We start from the raw sequence: 15,217 nt of genomic DNA on the forward strand, positions 1-15,217 counted from the left end.
TAAAATTTTTTAATGAAAATCGGTTAATCGACATTCTGAAGCAAACCTATCGGTTAATCGACATTCCGGAGCAAAACCTATCGAAAATCGAAAATCTATATTTATGTGCCAATCGACACTGACCAACACTGGCGGCACTAAATTAAATAAATAAATTTAGGCAGACGTTTTGAAACATAACGTAAACGAAACGAAACAAACTAAAACGAAAGTAATTATATATATTGTTACTCTGTTTCCCTATTGAGAGTGGATTATCATCAGGCAACGACAATACCAACAGGAGACAGTAGAAGTGGGAGTGTAGGTGTGGGTGAGAGAGGAGGGAGGAGGTGGTTGACGGTGGTGACCAATACGAGGAGTGATTGCACCAGACAGCACCATGACCGCCTCGGACAAGTACACGTATCAGAGGACTGTGTTATGTCTTGCTCGTGTCTTGGCTGGCATACAACCTACACCATGGGATAAGGTAAGTTACTAGAAATCATATTCACGGAATCGACTTTTCGCATTGACCTTGAAAACCTACCTATAGACATGCGTAATGTGTGTGCGAGTGAGAGAGAGCGAGAGAGAGGAGATGTACATATGTCCAAAGACAATATAATGAATGACCTTTGCCTCCATTTTTCCCCCTAAATCAGGTGCAAACACTGTTCCGGTACTGTCCACAGGAGAATGCAGCTGGCGTCTTCTGCCTGGACACAAGAGCCCAGGATGCAGTCATTGCATTGGGCATTTATTTTTTAGAAGGCGGTTGTCAGCATGAATCCCAAATAGTACCCTATCTTTTGCGTTTGGCCAAGTGTCTACCCAAGGCTGTGTGGATTGATGATGTCCGGAGTAGTAAAATTGAACGTGAGTCATTTTTAAAGCATTTGCTTCTCAAATTACTTAATCTCTCTCTCTCTCTCTCTCTCTCTTTCTTTCTCTCTTTATTGTAGGTGTACGAATTCCATCGGCTGAGAAATTCAGTTTCTGTTTAAACACTTTGCTTTCGGATATAGCTGCCAAATGTCCAGATTCTCGTGAAGAGATCATTCTAAATCAGGTGGAAACACTTGGCACTTTGGCCAACATCGTAAAGTCAAGCAAGGATAGTAGTTCGGCCCCGCCACCGATTATATTATGCAAGGCTACGGTGCCATTGCTCTTTGGTTTGGCCCGCTCTATGGGACGATATGCAAGCAATGATCCGCCACTTTTGTGCCGCATTTTTCCTGCCGAGTTGATGCATATGCAGCGTATGAACTATCGTGGCGGACGTGATGGTATGACTTGTAGTAATGGCGGTGGTGGTAGTGGTTCCTCCTTTAGCAGTAACGAACGTCTGGCCAATCAATTTCGTCCCATCATTCCACGTTCCATGTCGGGGAGTCTGCAGCAGCAGAATCACTATAATCATAATCAGCAGCCGCAAACTATTCCAATGGAGCGCAATCATTCCCATCATAGCCAGCAGAAGCCATCGCTGCACAGCTATTTCTCCGTACCGTATGATCCACGCACTCATTTCTTTACACGTTACGGCTCCAGTTTCAATCAATTCCCCAATATGCGTGTCTGTGAATCACCCACCAAAGGTGGTCCCAAATCCATGTACCTGATGCCACCGTTTCCCATACAGCATTTGCAAACGATATTTGCCATCTCAAAGAAACTTCTCACCAAGGATACGCTCGAACATTTGGATGAGCAGGCAAGCGATATATTCTCCTTGCATCAGATCAAAGGCTATTGCTATAAAAGTTTCTCGGAAACCCTAAATCTGGTATTGGTCACTCTGTTGCGTGAGCTGTTGCAGCATCAGGTGGATCTGCCAACGCCATTTACCAAAGATGTCCAGGAATTTGTGAAACGTTTGTTCCTCAACGGTCAGACCGAATTGCAGAACAAACAACAGGATCAGGAGCGTGAAAGGCGCGAAGAGAACGGCATTGCTGTGGTCAACAAATACAAGGTTAATGTCATGGCCAATGCTGCGTGTGTTGATCTTCTTGTCTGGGCCATCCGCGATGAAACGGGTAAGCAAGAACACACAGAACTACATATTAGATCTAGAATAAGAACATATTTAGCAGTTGTAGCGCGAAGCTTTTCAAAATTCTTCGCTTTTACAGGCTGAGCCTCCCCTAAGCAAGTTCAGATAGTAAGAAAAGTATCAGTTAGTTGACAGCTTAAAAAACCATTTAGCATATCGTATATAGTATTACGTTTGAACGTTTTCTAGGCTAAATGAAAGCCTAAAATATTTGAAAGAAAAGAAATTTGAATACAATTTCTCAAATGACTGCAATGCACTTAAAATTTAATTTACGATAAAAACGTAAATTATCAACAATTTGTGGAGATTTCCAAAGAGGAATCTTTGTTCTTGTTATCAGGACTTTGGTTTAAGCCAATGATCAGATTATATAGTAAAGATTTACATACATAAATATCTTTGGCTTTTCATAGTTGCTTGATTTGATTTTCCTTTTCTTTTTTTTTGGGTTTTTTTTACCTTTACCTTTTTTTTTTTTTTTTGGTTTTGCCAATATGGAATATTTTCAGTGGACGTCGACTATAACGTGCCATCATTGCAAAATGGCTTGCATTTTTTATTAAAGAAAGGTCAATAACAAATAATTGATTTAATTGAGTTTTTTTTCCCCTTAGTTTTACATTAATTTTTTTTGTTTTCTTTAATTTAAAATTAGTTTTTGGGTTTCTTTTGTTTTTGCTATTTTATTTTTGTTTTCTTCTTTTCTTTTCGTTTGAATGCAAACGCAAACTAAGTGGATCAATCGAATAACGGTTGTCACTGTTAGTTGACAGGATCAAACATATTGGTATGAATTCTGTTGTGGCGTTTGCATTCTTTTGTTACTTCTGCTCCTCCTCCCCCGCCCATTTCTCCCTCCCACATTATTTTGTTTATTTTTGTTATTGGAGCATGCTGCTGATTGTTTATGTATTTTTTTTTGTTTTCGTTTGGTTCTTTGTTGCTTATCCTTTTGAATACAAACGAGAGAGTGAGAGCGAGAAAAGAGAGAGAGAGAGAGAGAGGAAGAGAGAGAAGAATATATTGATTTTGCTAATGAAATTATTTACTTTCTTTTCCCCGATTCCTGCTTTCGATTTTCCCCCTCCTTCTCACAGAGGCGGACAAACTGTGCGGACGCCTTTCCCAAAAACTGAACCTTGTGCTCAGCCACAAAATCGTCATGGATCACATGCCCCTGCTAATGGTATGCCTAGAAGGTTTGGGTAAATTGGCACAGAAATTTCCAAATATTGCTGGCACCTCGATATCATATTTGCGTGACTTTCTGGTCGATCCCAGTCCAATACTGGGCAAATTGCATGCCCATGCCATGCAATCGTTGGCCCTGCAGAAAAAGGAAAAGGAATCGGCACTCACCCCGTTCAAGATTGTGGTCCAGCATTCGGATTCGCGAGCCGTTGTCGATATCTTTGGCGAGAATCAAAAGCAATTGGCCAACGGCGTCGCTGGCAGCGGCGGTAGTGGAACTGGACGCACTGGTCACGCCGCTTTCGAAGCTCTGCGAGATGCAGCCATTGAGAATCTATCGATTGCTCTACGCGCTGCCCATACACTAGATCAATTTTGTGTGCCAGCCCTGGTGGCAAATGTCTCCAATCGTTTGTTTACCGCCGAAAAGCACGAGAGGTAAGTTGAGAAGGATATTTAGGTTTAAGATAATGTTGTATCTGAATCCAAGTTCCATTTATTAAAATGGAGTTGAAGAATTTTGTTAATGCTTTTTTGTGATATTAAATTTTGTATCATCTGTTTTTTTTTTTTTTTTTAGCGAATCAACACTGGTTAGCCTGAATATAATTGTGATGCTGGGCCATGTGGCTGTCGCCTTAAAGGACACCTCAAAGACAACGCAGAACATACTGCAATTCTTTATACAACGTTTTTGTAAGGTACCCTCAGAGCAGAATGCTTTAATTGTCGATCAATTGGGTTGTATGATCATATCGCAATGTGAGACACATGTTTTCGATGAAATCATGAAAATGTTCTCCCGCGTGACCGTACAATCGGCCTCGCTGGCCTATACATCGGATCCGGAACATCGCAAGCAATTCCATCATGTTTCGGATGCGGTCGTGAATGCATTGGGTAATATAGCAGCCAATATACAAGGAGATGCCGAGATGTTAGAGTTGCTGGGCAAACTGTTGGAGCTATTTGTACAGATCGGCTTGGATGGTGAGCGCTCCTACGATAATACGCCGGGAGCCCAAAAGGCCAGCTCCCGTGCTGGTAATTTGGGCATGCTAATACCAGTGATTGCCGTACTGGTGCGCCGCCTGCCACCGATCAAGAATCCCCGGCAACGTTTGCACAAGCTCTTTAAGGACTTTTGGGCCTACTGCGTTGTAATGGGATTCACCAATGCCCGCCAATGGCCGGCGGATTGGTATCAGGGCGTTCAACAGATAGCTGCCAAATCGCCGCTATTGATCTCGCAAACGGCCCACAAATCGGACATGCGAGAGCTCAACTATACGCTGGCCATTAAATGTGATTCGGTTAATGAGTTGCGCAGTCAAATTCTGGTGTTACTCGAGCATTCGTCGGCGGACAATGTGGCCACGTCGATTAATAAATTGACATTTGCCCAATGCACATATCTATTGAGTGTCTATTGGCTGGAGATGCTGCGCGTTGAAAATGCGGATGAGCCCAGTCTGGAGCCCATTATGAGTTATCTATGCGATACGGCTCTCCAGCGGGACAAAACGGGCATTTGGCAGTGTGTGAAATGTGTGGCCGATCAGGTCTTTGAGAAATTCCGTAATGTACTCTATGCCCACGATGAGATACGTGAAAAGGTGCTGGAATCACAGGCCACGCTGTTACTCGTTTACTTTAATCACATCCACAAGCAGATACAACTTGTGGCCGATCAGTATTTATCGCAGTTGGTCGATCGTTTCCCTCACTTGCTGTGGAATCGTCGTGTGCTCTGGTGTATGCTGGACATCTTGCAATTGCTTGCCTATTCTCTAACCCTGGATCCCAACGAGGAGACGCCCATATTGCGAGTGGTCTCCACACCGTACACATTGCAATTGATGGATTCGCTGCCTGCCCGGGAGATGCGTTTAAAGGATTTCGCTGATCGGTGTCAGGGTATTGTTAACGAGGCCATGAAATGGGCACCACGTTCCACTCGCTCCCATCTGCAAGAGTATCCCAATCAAATACCCACTCCGGTGCTGGCCCATCATAGTGGTTTGGCTTTGGCATTTGATTCGGTGGTGAATAGCACCAGCGGAGGGACATTGGGCAAACGTCCCACTTGCCTCAATTCGGATACGCCGCGTTTCGTGTCCGTTCTATGTCTGCGGAGTAAATATGCCGGCGAGATAAGCGGTTTGTTGTCGGTGCTAAGTGAGCAGGATAAGGCCGGTTTAGCGGAGCGTCTGGTCTGCGATGTGTGGGAGGCCTGTGCCGAGAAGAGCGATGCCCGGCATCGTGGTGCCCTGTGGCGGGCAACCGCATATTTGATTATCTGTGCTGAAATTGATCGAAAACTCCTTCATGCTGTGGCCAGCTCTCAGCTGGAGCTCTTCACCGAATCGGCCATGGAGACGGCTGTCGAATGCTGGCAATGGGTGCTAACTGCACGTCAGGACTTGGAGTTATGTTTCATTCAGGAGATGGTCAGTGCCTGGCAAACGACATTCGAGAAGCGTATGGGCTTATTTGCCTGGGAGAAGGAAGTAACCCATCCATTGGCGGCCTACGAAGGTTGTCATTTGGTTAGCAAACCGATTCTGATTACACCCCATCTCATATGGCTGCAGTTGCTTTCCGAAATGGTCGATACGGCCAAATATTGCAATCGCGATAAGGTGGAAATGTTTTGCCTGCTGCTGCATCGATGTCTGCCCATTTTGAAGACAAGTCGACAGAATCGTCAAGTATCGACTGTGGGTTGCCGCTTCAAGTTGCTCCAATGTGGCCTATCCTTATTGCAGGGCAACACCATACCCAAATCGCTGGCACGGAATATCTTGCGCGAGCGTATCTATTCCAATGCTTTGGACTATTTTTGTGGACCGCCGACATGCCCAAATCAGAGTCGAGAGCAGCTGCTGGAGGATATATTGATTCTATTGAAATTTTGGCAAACCATGCGCAGCGAGAAAAAGCATCTGGTCACCTCGGAAGTGGGTGACTATGATATAACCAACACATCGGTTAGTTCCACACAAATGTTGGGTGTGAAAGCAAACCCGGAGACTGCATCCCTCATTAGCGGTGGCGGAGTAATGGATTACACACGCTCGATGAGCGCCACGGGGACTGCAACGGGAGCCAGTGGCTGGTATAATACCATACCGCATTCAACATCAACCCTATCAAAGCGTTCAAATCGATCGAAACGTTTGCAATATCAAAAAGATTCCTATGACAAGGATTATATGAAGAAGCGCAATTTGATATTGGAATTATTGGCTGTAGAATTGGAATTCCTTATTACGTGGTATAATCCAAATAGTCTACCAGATTTAATTATACCAGGTGAGTGTCCAATCTCTTCATTTTCATCTTCATCGTATCCACTTATTCTATCGCTCACTCCCTTTCTCTCTCTTAGGTGAAGAGCAGATCACAGAATGGCGACAACGGCCATCTAAACCAAATGTTTGGCGCGATTATGCGCGCTTGGCATGGTGCTATAATCCCGCATTGGCCGTCTTCCTGCCGCAACGTATTAAGAATGCTGAATCAATTGATGAGGAAGTCTCCCGTTTGGTTTGTTCGGATCCCACAGCTGTTTGTCATATACCCGAAGCACTTAAATATTTATGCAACACAAAGAATTTACTCCAAGAGAGTCCCGATCTGGTCTACATACTCTCCTGGTCGGCTGTAACACCCATTCAGGCATTATCCTACTTCTCGCGTCAATATCCCTCGCATCCGCTAACCGCACAGTATGCTGTAAAGACATTAAGTTCATATCCAGCTGAATCTGTACTCCCGTATATACCACAATTGGTGCAAGCCCTGCGACATGATACCATGGGCTATGTGGTGGAGTTCATTAAGAATATATCGAAGCGATCACAAATTGTGGCCCATCAGTTAATATGGAATATGCAGACAAATATGTATATGGATGAGGATCAACAGCATCGTGATCCGAATCTATATGAGGCGTTGGATTCGCTGACACAAAATATAATTGCCTCATTTTCGGGTGCTGCGAAACGTTTTTATGAACGTGAATTTGATTTCTTCGGCAAAATAACAGCCGTATCGGGTGAGATACGTTCATTTCCCAAGGGTATTGAGCGTAAAAATGCGTGTTTGGCTGCTTTGAGTCGGATTAAAGTGCAATCGGGTTGCTATTTACCCTCAAATCCGGAAGCAATGGTCCTGGATATTGATTATAGTAGTGGAACACCGATGCAAAGTGCTGCCAAAGCTCCATATTTGGCACGTTTTCGTGTCTATCGCTGTGGCATAACCGAACTGGAGTCACGAGCCATGGAAGTATCCAATAATCCGGTAAGTCTCTTTTTCTTCCTCTCTCCTCTATTTCTCTCACTTACTCAGTCACTATTTCTCTCTAAAGAATTCACAGGAAGATGCCCATATGACTTTGGGCGTAGAGTCATGGCAGGCGGCCATTTTTAAGGTGGGCGATGATGTGCGTCAGGATATGTTAGCTCTGCAAGTGATTACCATATTCAAAAATATCTTCCAACAAGTTGGCCTGGATCTGTTTCTATTTCCCTATCGTGTGGTAGCGACTGCACCTGGAGTAAGTATAAATAAACACTTTCTTTTTAATTCATATAAGCTCATTTCTCTCACTCTTTCTCTCCTGTTCTCACTCATTATCTTTGGTAGTGCGGTGTCATTGAATGTGTACCCAATGCCAAGTCGCGTGATCAATTGGGCAGACAAACGGACTCTGGCCTATCCGAGTACTTCCAGCATCAATATGGCGAGGAGACATCCAAAGAATTTCAAGCAGCTCGAGCCAATTTTGTTAAATCAATGGCGGCCTATTCATTAATTGGCTATCTCTTGCAGATCAAGGATCGTCATAATGGCAACATAATGATTGACAAAGATGGTCACATTATACACATTGGTAAGAGAAAGAGATTTATTGACCTTTGTTAACGATTGTAATTATACCCCTTTCCCCTGACAGATTTTGGCTTTATGTTCGAATCATCGCCTGGTGGTAATATTGGCTTTGAGCCCGATATGAAACTCACCGATGAAATGGTTATGATAATGGGCGGTAAAATGGAAGCGCCACCATTTAAATGGTTCTGTGAACTTTGCGTTCAGGCATTCTTAGCGGTTCGACCCTATCAGGATGCCATTGTGTCTTTGGTGTCGCTCATGCTGGACACTGGATTACCATGCTTCCGTGGACAGACAATTAATTTGCTGAAGCAACGTTTTGTGGCCACCAAGAATAATAAGGAGGCAGCAGCACATATGTTAGCCGTAATACGTAACTCGTATCAGAATTTCCGTACCCGTACCTATGACATGATTCAATACTATCAGAACCAAATACCCTACTAAATCGATCAAAGTTGGATATATCTACATCTATTATATATCTAATATGTATGTGGTTGGTTCCACATACATAATCTGTTTATTGTTCATTGTTAGCCAAAAAAAAAAAAAAAACTTTGTAAACTTGTATTCTAATCGCTCTTCCCGCCTCCGAGTATTTTTTTCATTCTTTTTTTTCCCCTCTTGGTTATTTTTTTTTTTTTTAATTACCATTCGAATTTCACTTTTGATTTTTTATTTATATATATATATTTGTATTTGTATTTTCCCCCGGCTCGGCCCCACCCCACTCCCTTAAAAATGTTTAGTAGCTAGTAGTTTCTTTTGAAGGTTTTACGATGCATACTAAATCAATACAATGTATTTGTTATATATATATATATACATAATATATATATTTATTTATTTAATATATATGAGGCCAACTGCCAAGCAAAATAATTCCATATATATACGAGTATATGAATATATATATATATATACTTGGTGTGTTCCGAAGTAAATAGTAAATTTTTTGAAAATAATAACAAAACATATACTTTAATTCTCGGCGGAAACTTTTTAATTGTGGGAATACGAAAACTGGGTGGGATGCATTGCAAGCACTTATGAGATAATCGAAAAACTGAAATTTTTAAAAATTGTTTACACTTTTTTCCCACTGTGCAAGGATATTGCAGTCTTTTTAAACCGCTTGCAGCCAAAATACAGGGAGCGGGAAAAATAGTGTTTCAAACTGTGGCAGCCGAAAGAATAGTGGGAAGCAAAAATGTAGATAAGTAATCGGCAATTAAAATCGATAAAAATTATCTACTTTTTAGTTATCGATTGATATACTGACTTCGACAATGTTATCGATAAACGAAGAAAGTAAATGGCAGTGTCACGATATCGATAGAAAATCCAAGAAAGAAAAACGGCTGAGAAAGAAAAACCGAGGAAAAGTAAACGTTCTTAATCAAATGCAAATTCGTGGCAAATAATAAATGTGCGAAATTAAAAGCAAATGAATTTTTTTTACATGACGTTTATGCGGAAGCAAGGTGTAGCAAAAAAAAAAGAACAAAAAAAGTCAACGAAAAAAAGCAGCAAGAGGCAGAGCGGCGTGTGTCGAGTGTATATGTGTGTGTGTGTGAATGTGTGTGTGCGTGAGGCGGCAGCAAACAGCAGCTAAAAGAAAGCAGAAAATGAAATAAAAAACGAAAGAGAGCAGGAGAAAGAAAGAAAAAGTTGAACATTTTGCCAATTTTTGATATAATAAAAAAGCGCAGAGACGCGCTATACTCACTGGAGATACATACATGCATACATATATGTGCACAGCAGACATACATACGTACTAATACGTGCCTACATACATTTGTATGCTTTGTGTATAAGTTGGTTTTTTTTTTTTTTTTTTTCTCAACTACCCAAGCGCGTGTGTATGTATGTGGAATTCTATTTTTTTCGATTTTTTTTTACTTATTAAAAACACACATTGTACATGCAAAATACATACATACATATACCAAACCATACATCTGCTTGTGTGTGTGTGTGTGTGTAGATTTGTATTTGGGGAAATGCAAGAAGACGATTAAAAAGAAATGAGAAATTGCGTTACACAAGCGCCCGTGCCCCGCTGCTACCCGCTCCCTTAATTGTCACCGTTCGTTCTCGCTCTTGCTCTCTCGCTCTCTCAGATTCGTGGTGAACAAGTGTATGTGAGTGTTGGTGCTGTGCGTGTATATATGTATATATACCTCTTTATATATATATATATATTTAAATATATATATGTATGTATGTATGTTCATCCATGTGTATGTGTGTGTGAGTGAGTGAGTGGCGTTTTTTTTTTTTATTTTTAATCAATTTGTTGCAAGAATTGAACAATTTTTTCGAGGAAAAAAAAGCAACACTAAAAACCCAAAAAAAAAAGCAAATTGTACATTGACGCCGACGTTGACATCAACATTTGGCAGGCGGGCAGAGCACTCTCCGCATTTCCCTTCAACAAGACAAGTGAGTGCGAAATTTGAAAATTGCCTAATCAGAAGAGAGACAGGGAGAGAAAGGCGATGTTTTTTGGAGACAAGTTAAAACAACAAAAACAATATACATATATTTTATTTGATTTATTATCACATTTTTTTTCTTATTTCTCTTTCAACCTTATCCGAGTCATAATTTAGTAGTGCATCTTATGCCCTCAACCCATATTACTTCTTCGCCAATTCAATTCATTAAAATTGGAACGAATGTAGACCCCCTACACACATAGTCCTCTTAACCCCTTTCCACCTGCCTACCAACGTACTTGCAATGTATGTATGATGTACATGCGAGAATCAAAGAAAAAGGTCGTGCAACACTTTTGAGTGAAGGTTGTACAAAATACTAAATACTAGGGTAAAATATGGATTTTGAAGGCAGCCGAATATTGATTTATTATCTCACTTTAAAGGTTGACCTACCGCTGAGACCACACACTCCATTTAAACTTAATTTTGGTTCCATCATGCAATTCTAAACGTTTTATTTAATATCATCTTCAGCCTTAGTCAAAAGTCCTTTGGATGACAGTTTTGTAGTTTCTAGACTCAAAAAGATTAGTTAACTTTTATGTGCATTCTATTTTGTTAATCAAAACGGCGAAAAAACAAGGCATATGGCCAAGGACTATGCTAAGCGACCACGCATACTTCTTGAAGACCGGCCAGAGTTGTCAAGTTTCTGTAAACGACATGCTCATGCGTCTGCAACCTCCACAGTGGGTCTCCTAAGCATATTTTTTTTTACACTTTTATCGTAAAGTTTTTAAAAATATGCATTTGAAATTAATTTTCCCACAAATTTGGCAGTTTTAAATAAAGGTACTCGCAGAAAATATAAATAATATTTCCAGGCTAGTAAAAAGTCTTATGCCAAAGAATATATTTATTTTATTTACTATTTGTGCCCATACTTTTGTCTGTATGTTATTTAGTCTAAAACTGTCATCAAAATTTGTTTTAAAAAAATTCAAAAATTTAAAATTAATTCAGAAAGGATTCGCTTAAATTCATGTTTCATTATTCCAATGTTCCCCTTATAAGTTACGTTGCCGTATTTCATTTTCTTTTAAAGGCAATGACAGAATTATTTTCAAGTTGACAAGTCCTTTTTTTTTGTTTTTTGTTGTCTTGTCCATCATCATAATCCATCGTTGCATTTGGGGATTTGTTGAGCCCCACAATATGAGGTCATTTTGTTGTCGCTGCCTGGGGTGTTTTTTCTTTCTATTTCCTTTGCCTTCCATTCCATTCCTTTTGATTTTGGCAAGAACTTCACGCGTGCGTTAAGTTTGTTGTTCGCCTGCGCGTGACATTCCGATACTTTATACACAATTTTGCATACCATGTTTATCGATTATTCTCATCTCAGCCCTGTGTGTGTGTGTGAGTGTAGTGTGTGAAGAGAGAGAAAGCACATAGAAACCAAAAAACCAAATATTTGTTTCAAAATATAGCAAGAAAATATTGATTTAACAGTTTTTGTTTTAAGTATTTCTCTGGACATTTTTGTCTTTACTTTACAAAAAAGATTCAAAAGATACAAGTTTGCTGCTCTTGACCATCTGGCAACGCCATCATGAATGAAACAAACATCTTCCTCTCTCAATGCTCTAACCTAACCCTGCGGCACAGATGTGTGTTAGTTGTTCCTTTTTTTTTTTTTTTTTTTTTTAGTTTTTTCTTTTTTGTAATCGATTACTGCGCCATGCTTTTGAGGCAAGGCTCTCTCTCAGTTGCTGCCTGCCACTGCTGCTGCTGCTGGCCTACTAGTTGCGCCCCACAGAGGCAGAGGCACAGAAGTCGCCAACAATTAGTCCTTAATAGGATTCTAGCGGCATGCTTTGTTCTGTTCTAAGTGAATTTTATTTTGGAATGTGCAAAATGTAGTTGGTAATTGAGAAATTTATTGTTATTGTGCTAGTTAGTTTTATTGTTGATGGTCATCTGCAGTAGCTACTGCGCCTGCTTACATAATTTTGCCGTTATATTTGTGTATGTGTGTGTGACTCTTTTTCTCTAGGTGTGTGTGTGGGCGTGACTGCAATTTGGGGCGCTAAATGATTAGCAGTCTTAATTCTTCTTCTTTTCTTCATTCAATTATAAAAATAATAATGAGTAATACCAGCTGATTTTTCCCTTTTCTTCATTCTCATTCAATGATTGCAAGGTGCATTCAGCAATCAGCTGACAACAAAAAATTCCCCCCAGACAAACTGATATCAATCAATTTACATTTCCCCGCCGCTTATTTACCTTAACAGCCTTGTTGTTAAACAAAAAAAAAAAAAAAAAAAGAACTGAAATCGAAACTGAAAACAAACTGCCACTATGAGAAAGCAAACCAAAACCTTCATACTAATATTAATAGGAAAACGTAAAACGAAATACAACAAATTTGGAAAGATTTTAAACTTAATACATATACAAATGATAACAACGATAAGATTGTATATATGTATGTATGTATGTACATAAATAATTTTCTGATAATAATACCCTTTGTGTGTTCCTAAATAGCTGACTAAAGCCACGCACCATCACCACAACAACAATAACAACAAAAACCACACCCCACACCACAATCCATCCCTCACTTTACCAACAAGAAATCAAGCAGTTGGTTAACCTTTTATTGCACCGACATTCCTTTACCCTTTTTTGTCTACATTTAGACATATTGATCGTTACTCGATTTTATTTCAAATGCCTTTCAAAAACAAAGAAATTTCATTTTTTTCAAATTAGGTCTATGAACTGTGCGTGTGGTGGCGATTAAGAATCCACAATATACATACATATATAGAGCCGCGTAGGCGTAACGTATACATAAAGCGAGAGGATCGAGGTTATTGCATGGATATGGAATGAAAAATGTCTTAATTTATGGGTTCAATGACATGCCTCATACAAATAACTGACAATTTTTTCCCTTATTCATTTATCTTGCGCTAGAGAAGGCAATCCATTTTGCATTGAAAACAAACCTGAACATTCTAAACTTTGACTTCTAACCAGTTTCTATGGTTTTTTTAAATTAATGCACTTAATCCTATGAGGAGATTAACTAGGATGATTGCCCCTGCTCCCCATTTACCACTTGCTGCTCTTGCAGTTGTTGCCAACCAAATGAATATGATGAAACGGGTGACCTTTTGCGACTCTTTTGTGTTGGAAATAGTTGTGAATAAAATGCATTTCAGACATTTTTTCAACTTTGAATGTGGGAATTTTAACCTATTTCTAATATAACAAACCGTTTGATTGTTTGTCTTCTCTCAAGGTTGATGAATAAAGAACACTAGCCTTTTCTTTGGATTCGAATCAAAAAAGGTTAACTATTTCTATTACAGCTATCGATTTCTGTGTTAACTTAAATTAAATTCTCTAAGTATTTCTGGATAAAACCATTTTCAAAAAAAGCTTATATCTGGCCACTTTTATTATCAATAGACTTTGTAGGTCTAAGTAAAACTATGTTGAATTCGAAAACTAACTAAAAAAAACTTTATTAAAATAGATTTTGAAGTAAGAAATGAAGTCGGACATTTATAAATGCACCAACAAGTGATGTCATAGGATTATTCCAGTGGGAATTTAAGCCAAAATCAATGAAAAATCTGCGGAAAATGTGCGGGATTCTGACCAGTTTTAAGGGTGGGCAATATTCGTAAATGACAGAGTTTGTGTGGTGACCCATCGGCCCTAAAGATTGGTCGTTTTTTGACAAGGTTATTGAAATGTTTTTTAAAAAACAAAAAGAAACTAACTAACTGCTCTTTTATTTTTTGCTGCCAAAATGTTTGAAATGACGTGTTTAGCCTTCGTTTTTTTTATTATTGTTGTTGTTTCTTTAGTGTGTTTGTGTGTGTGTGGTGCGGTGTTTGCATATGTGTGCGTATTCGAGGTGTGTGTGTGTGTGTGTGTGTCTGTTTGGGCAAATGCCATAGCATACTTTTTTTGAGTACCATGGACACTTCCCTCGTCTCTGCCTACTTGTTTGTCTTACCATGCTCTGCATTTGTATGTGTGCATGTATTAGAAAGCGTGTTGGTGTGTGTGTTTGTGGCCTTCGTTTTTGGCTTCCTGCCGAACATTTCGTCGCTTTGGTTTTGCCTATTGATTTTTTTGTCTCTGTATATTTTTAGTATATTTTTGTTTTTTCTTGTTTTTTGTTTATTCATTTAGGGTTGTCAGGCAGTATTTTGTAATTTTTTTTTGTGGTTAGGTAGCCGGGCTATCATTATCGATCCGTTTATTCAAAAAACAAAAGTTAATTTATTTTTTTTTTAAATTTGTCGTCATTGTCAAAAATTGGATCATCTTCTTATATACCCATACGATCAATAATTTTGTATATCAAATGATGTACCATGGCCCATAAAAGCAGCTAATATTCAAATTTGACCAGGACTATGTATTCGTTTCCAAATTGAGTTTTTAAAACTATTTGAACTCAAGTAATTTGGCTTTTAAACGAACACAAAAAGAGGAACTTTCCGATTCCAACAAAATCATTTGGAATTGGCATCAAGAAAGATACTCGTTAAGTTCATGAGAATCGTTATGGGTTCAAAATCTATAACTCCAATAAATA

The 15,217-nt window shown here is 39.6% G+C and overlaps 2 protein-coding genes across 4 annotated transcripts in view; both read left to right on the forward strand.

Moving 5' to 3' along the window:
- The first annotated feature begins 116 nt into the window (after positions 1-116).
- Positions 117-8,960, forward strand: Pi4KIIIalpha (phosphatidylinositol 4-kinase III alpha). Its single transcript, XM_068300749.1, has 9 exons — positions 117-472; positions 648-861; positions 948-2,027; positions 3,145-3,676; positions 3,819-6,553; positions 6,630-7,546; positions 7,614-7,802; positions 7,892-8,138; positions 8,202-8,960. The coding sequence occupies exons 1-9, from the start codon at positions 383-385 to the stop codon at positions 8,585-8,587; spliced, it is 6,390 nt and encodes a 2,129-aa protein (XP_068156850.1). The 5' UTR covers positions 117-382; the 3' UTR covers positions 8,588-8,960.
- Positions 8,961-9,471: 511 nt separating this feature from the next.
- sgg (shaggy) overlaps positions 9,472-15,217 on the forward strand; it is a 49,194-nt gene continuing 43,448 nt past the window's right edge. Inside the window, exon 1 of one of the 3 annotated variants that reach the window (XM_068303099.1) lies at positions 9,472-9,627. The gene's annotated coding sequence lies outside the window, so the exon portion shown is untranslated. The remainder of the gene's footprint in view (positions 9,628-15,217) is intronic. The other 2 variants (XM_068303100.1, XM_068303102.1) reach the window with 2 other exon arrangements.

This window comes from Drosophila tropicalis, unplaced genomic scaffold (genome assembly GCF_018151085.1).
Source record: "Drosophila tropicalis isolate 14030-0801.00 unplaced genomic scaffold, ASM1815108v1 contig_158, whole genome shotgun sequence".
In the NCBI taxonomy this organism is placed as follows: Eukaryota; Metazoa; Arthropoda; class Insecta; order Diptera; family Drosophilidae; genus Drosophila; species Drosophila tropicalis.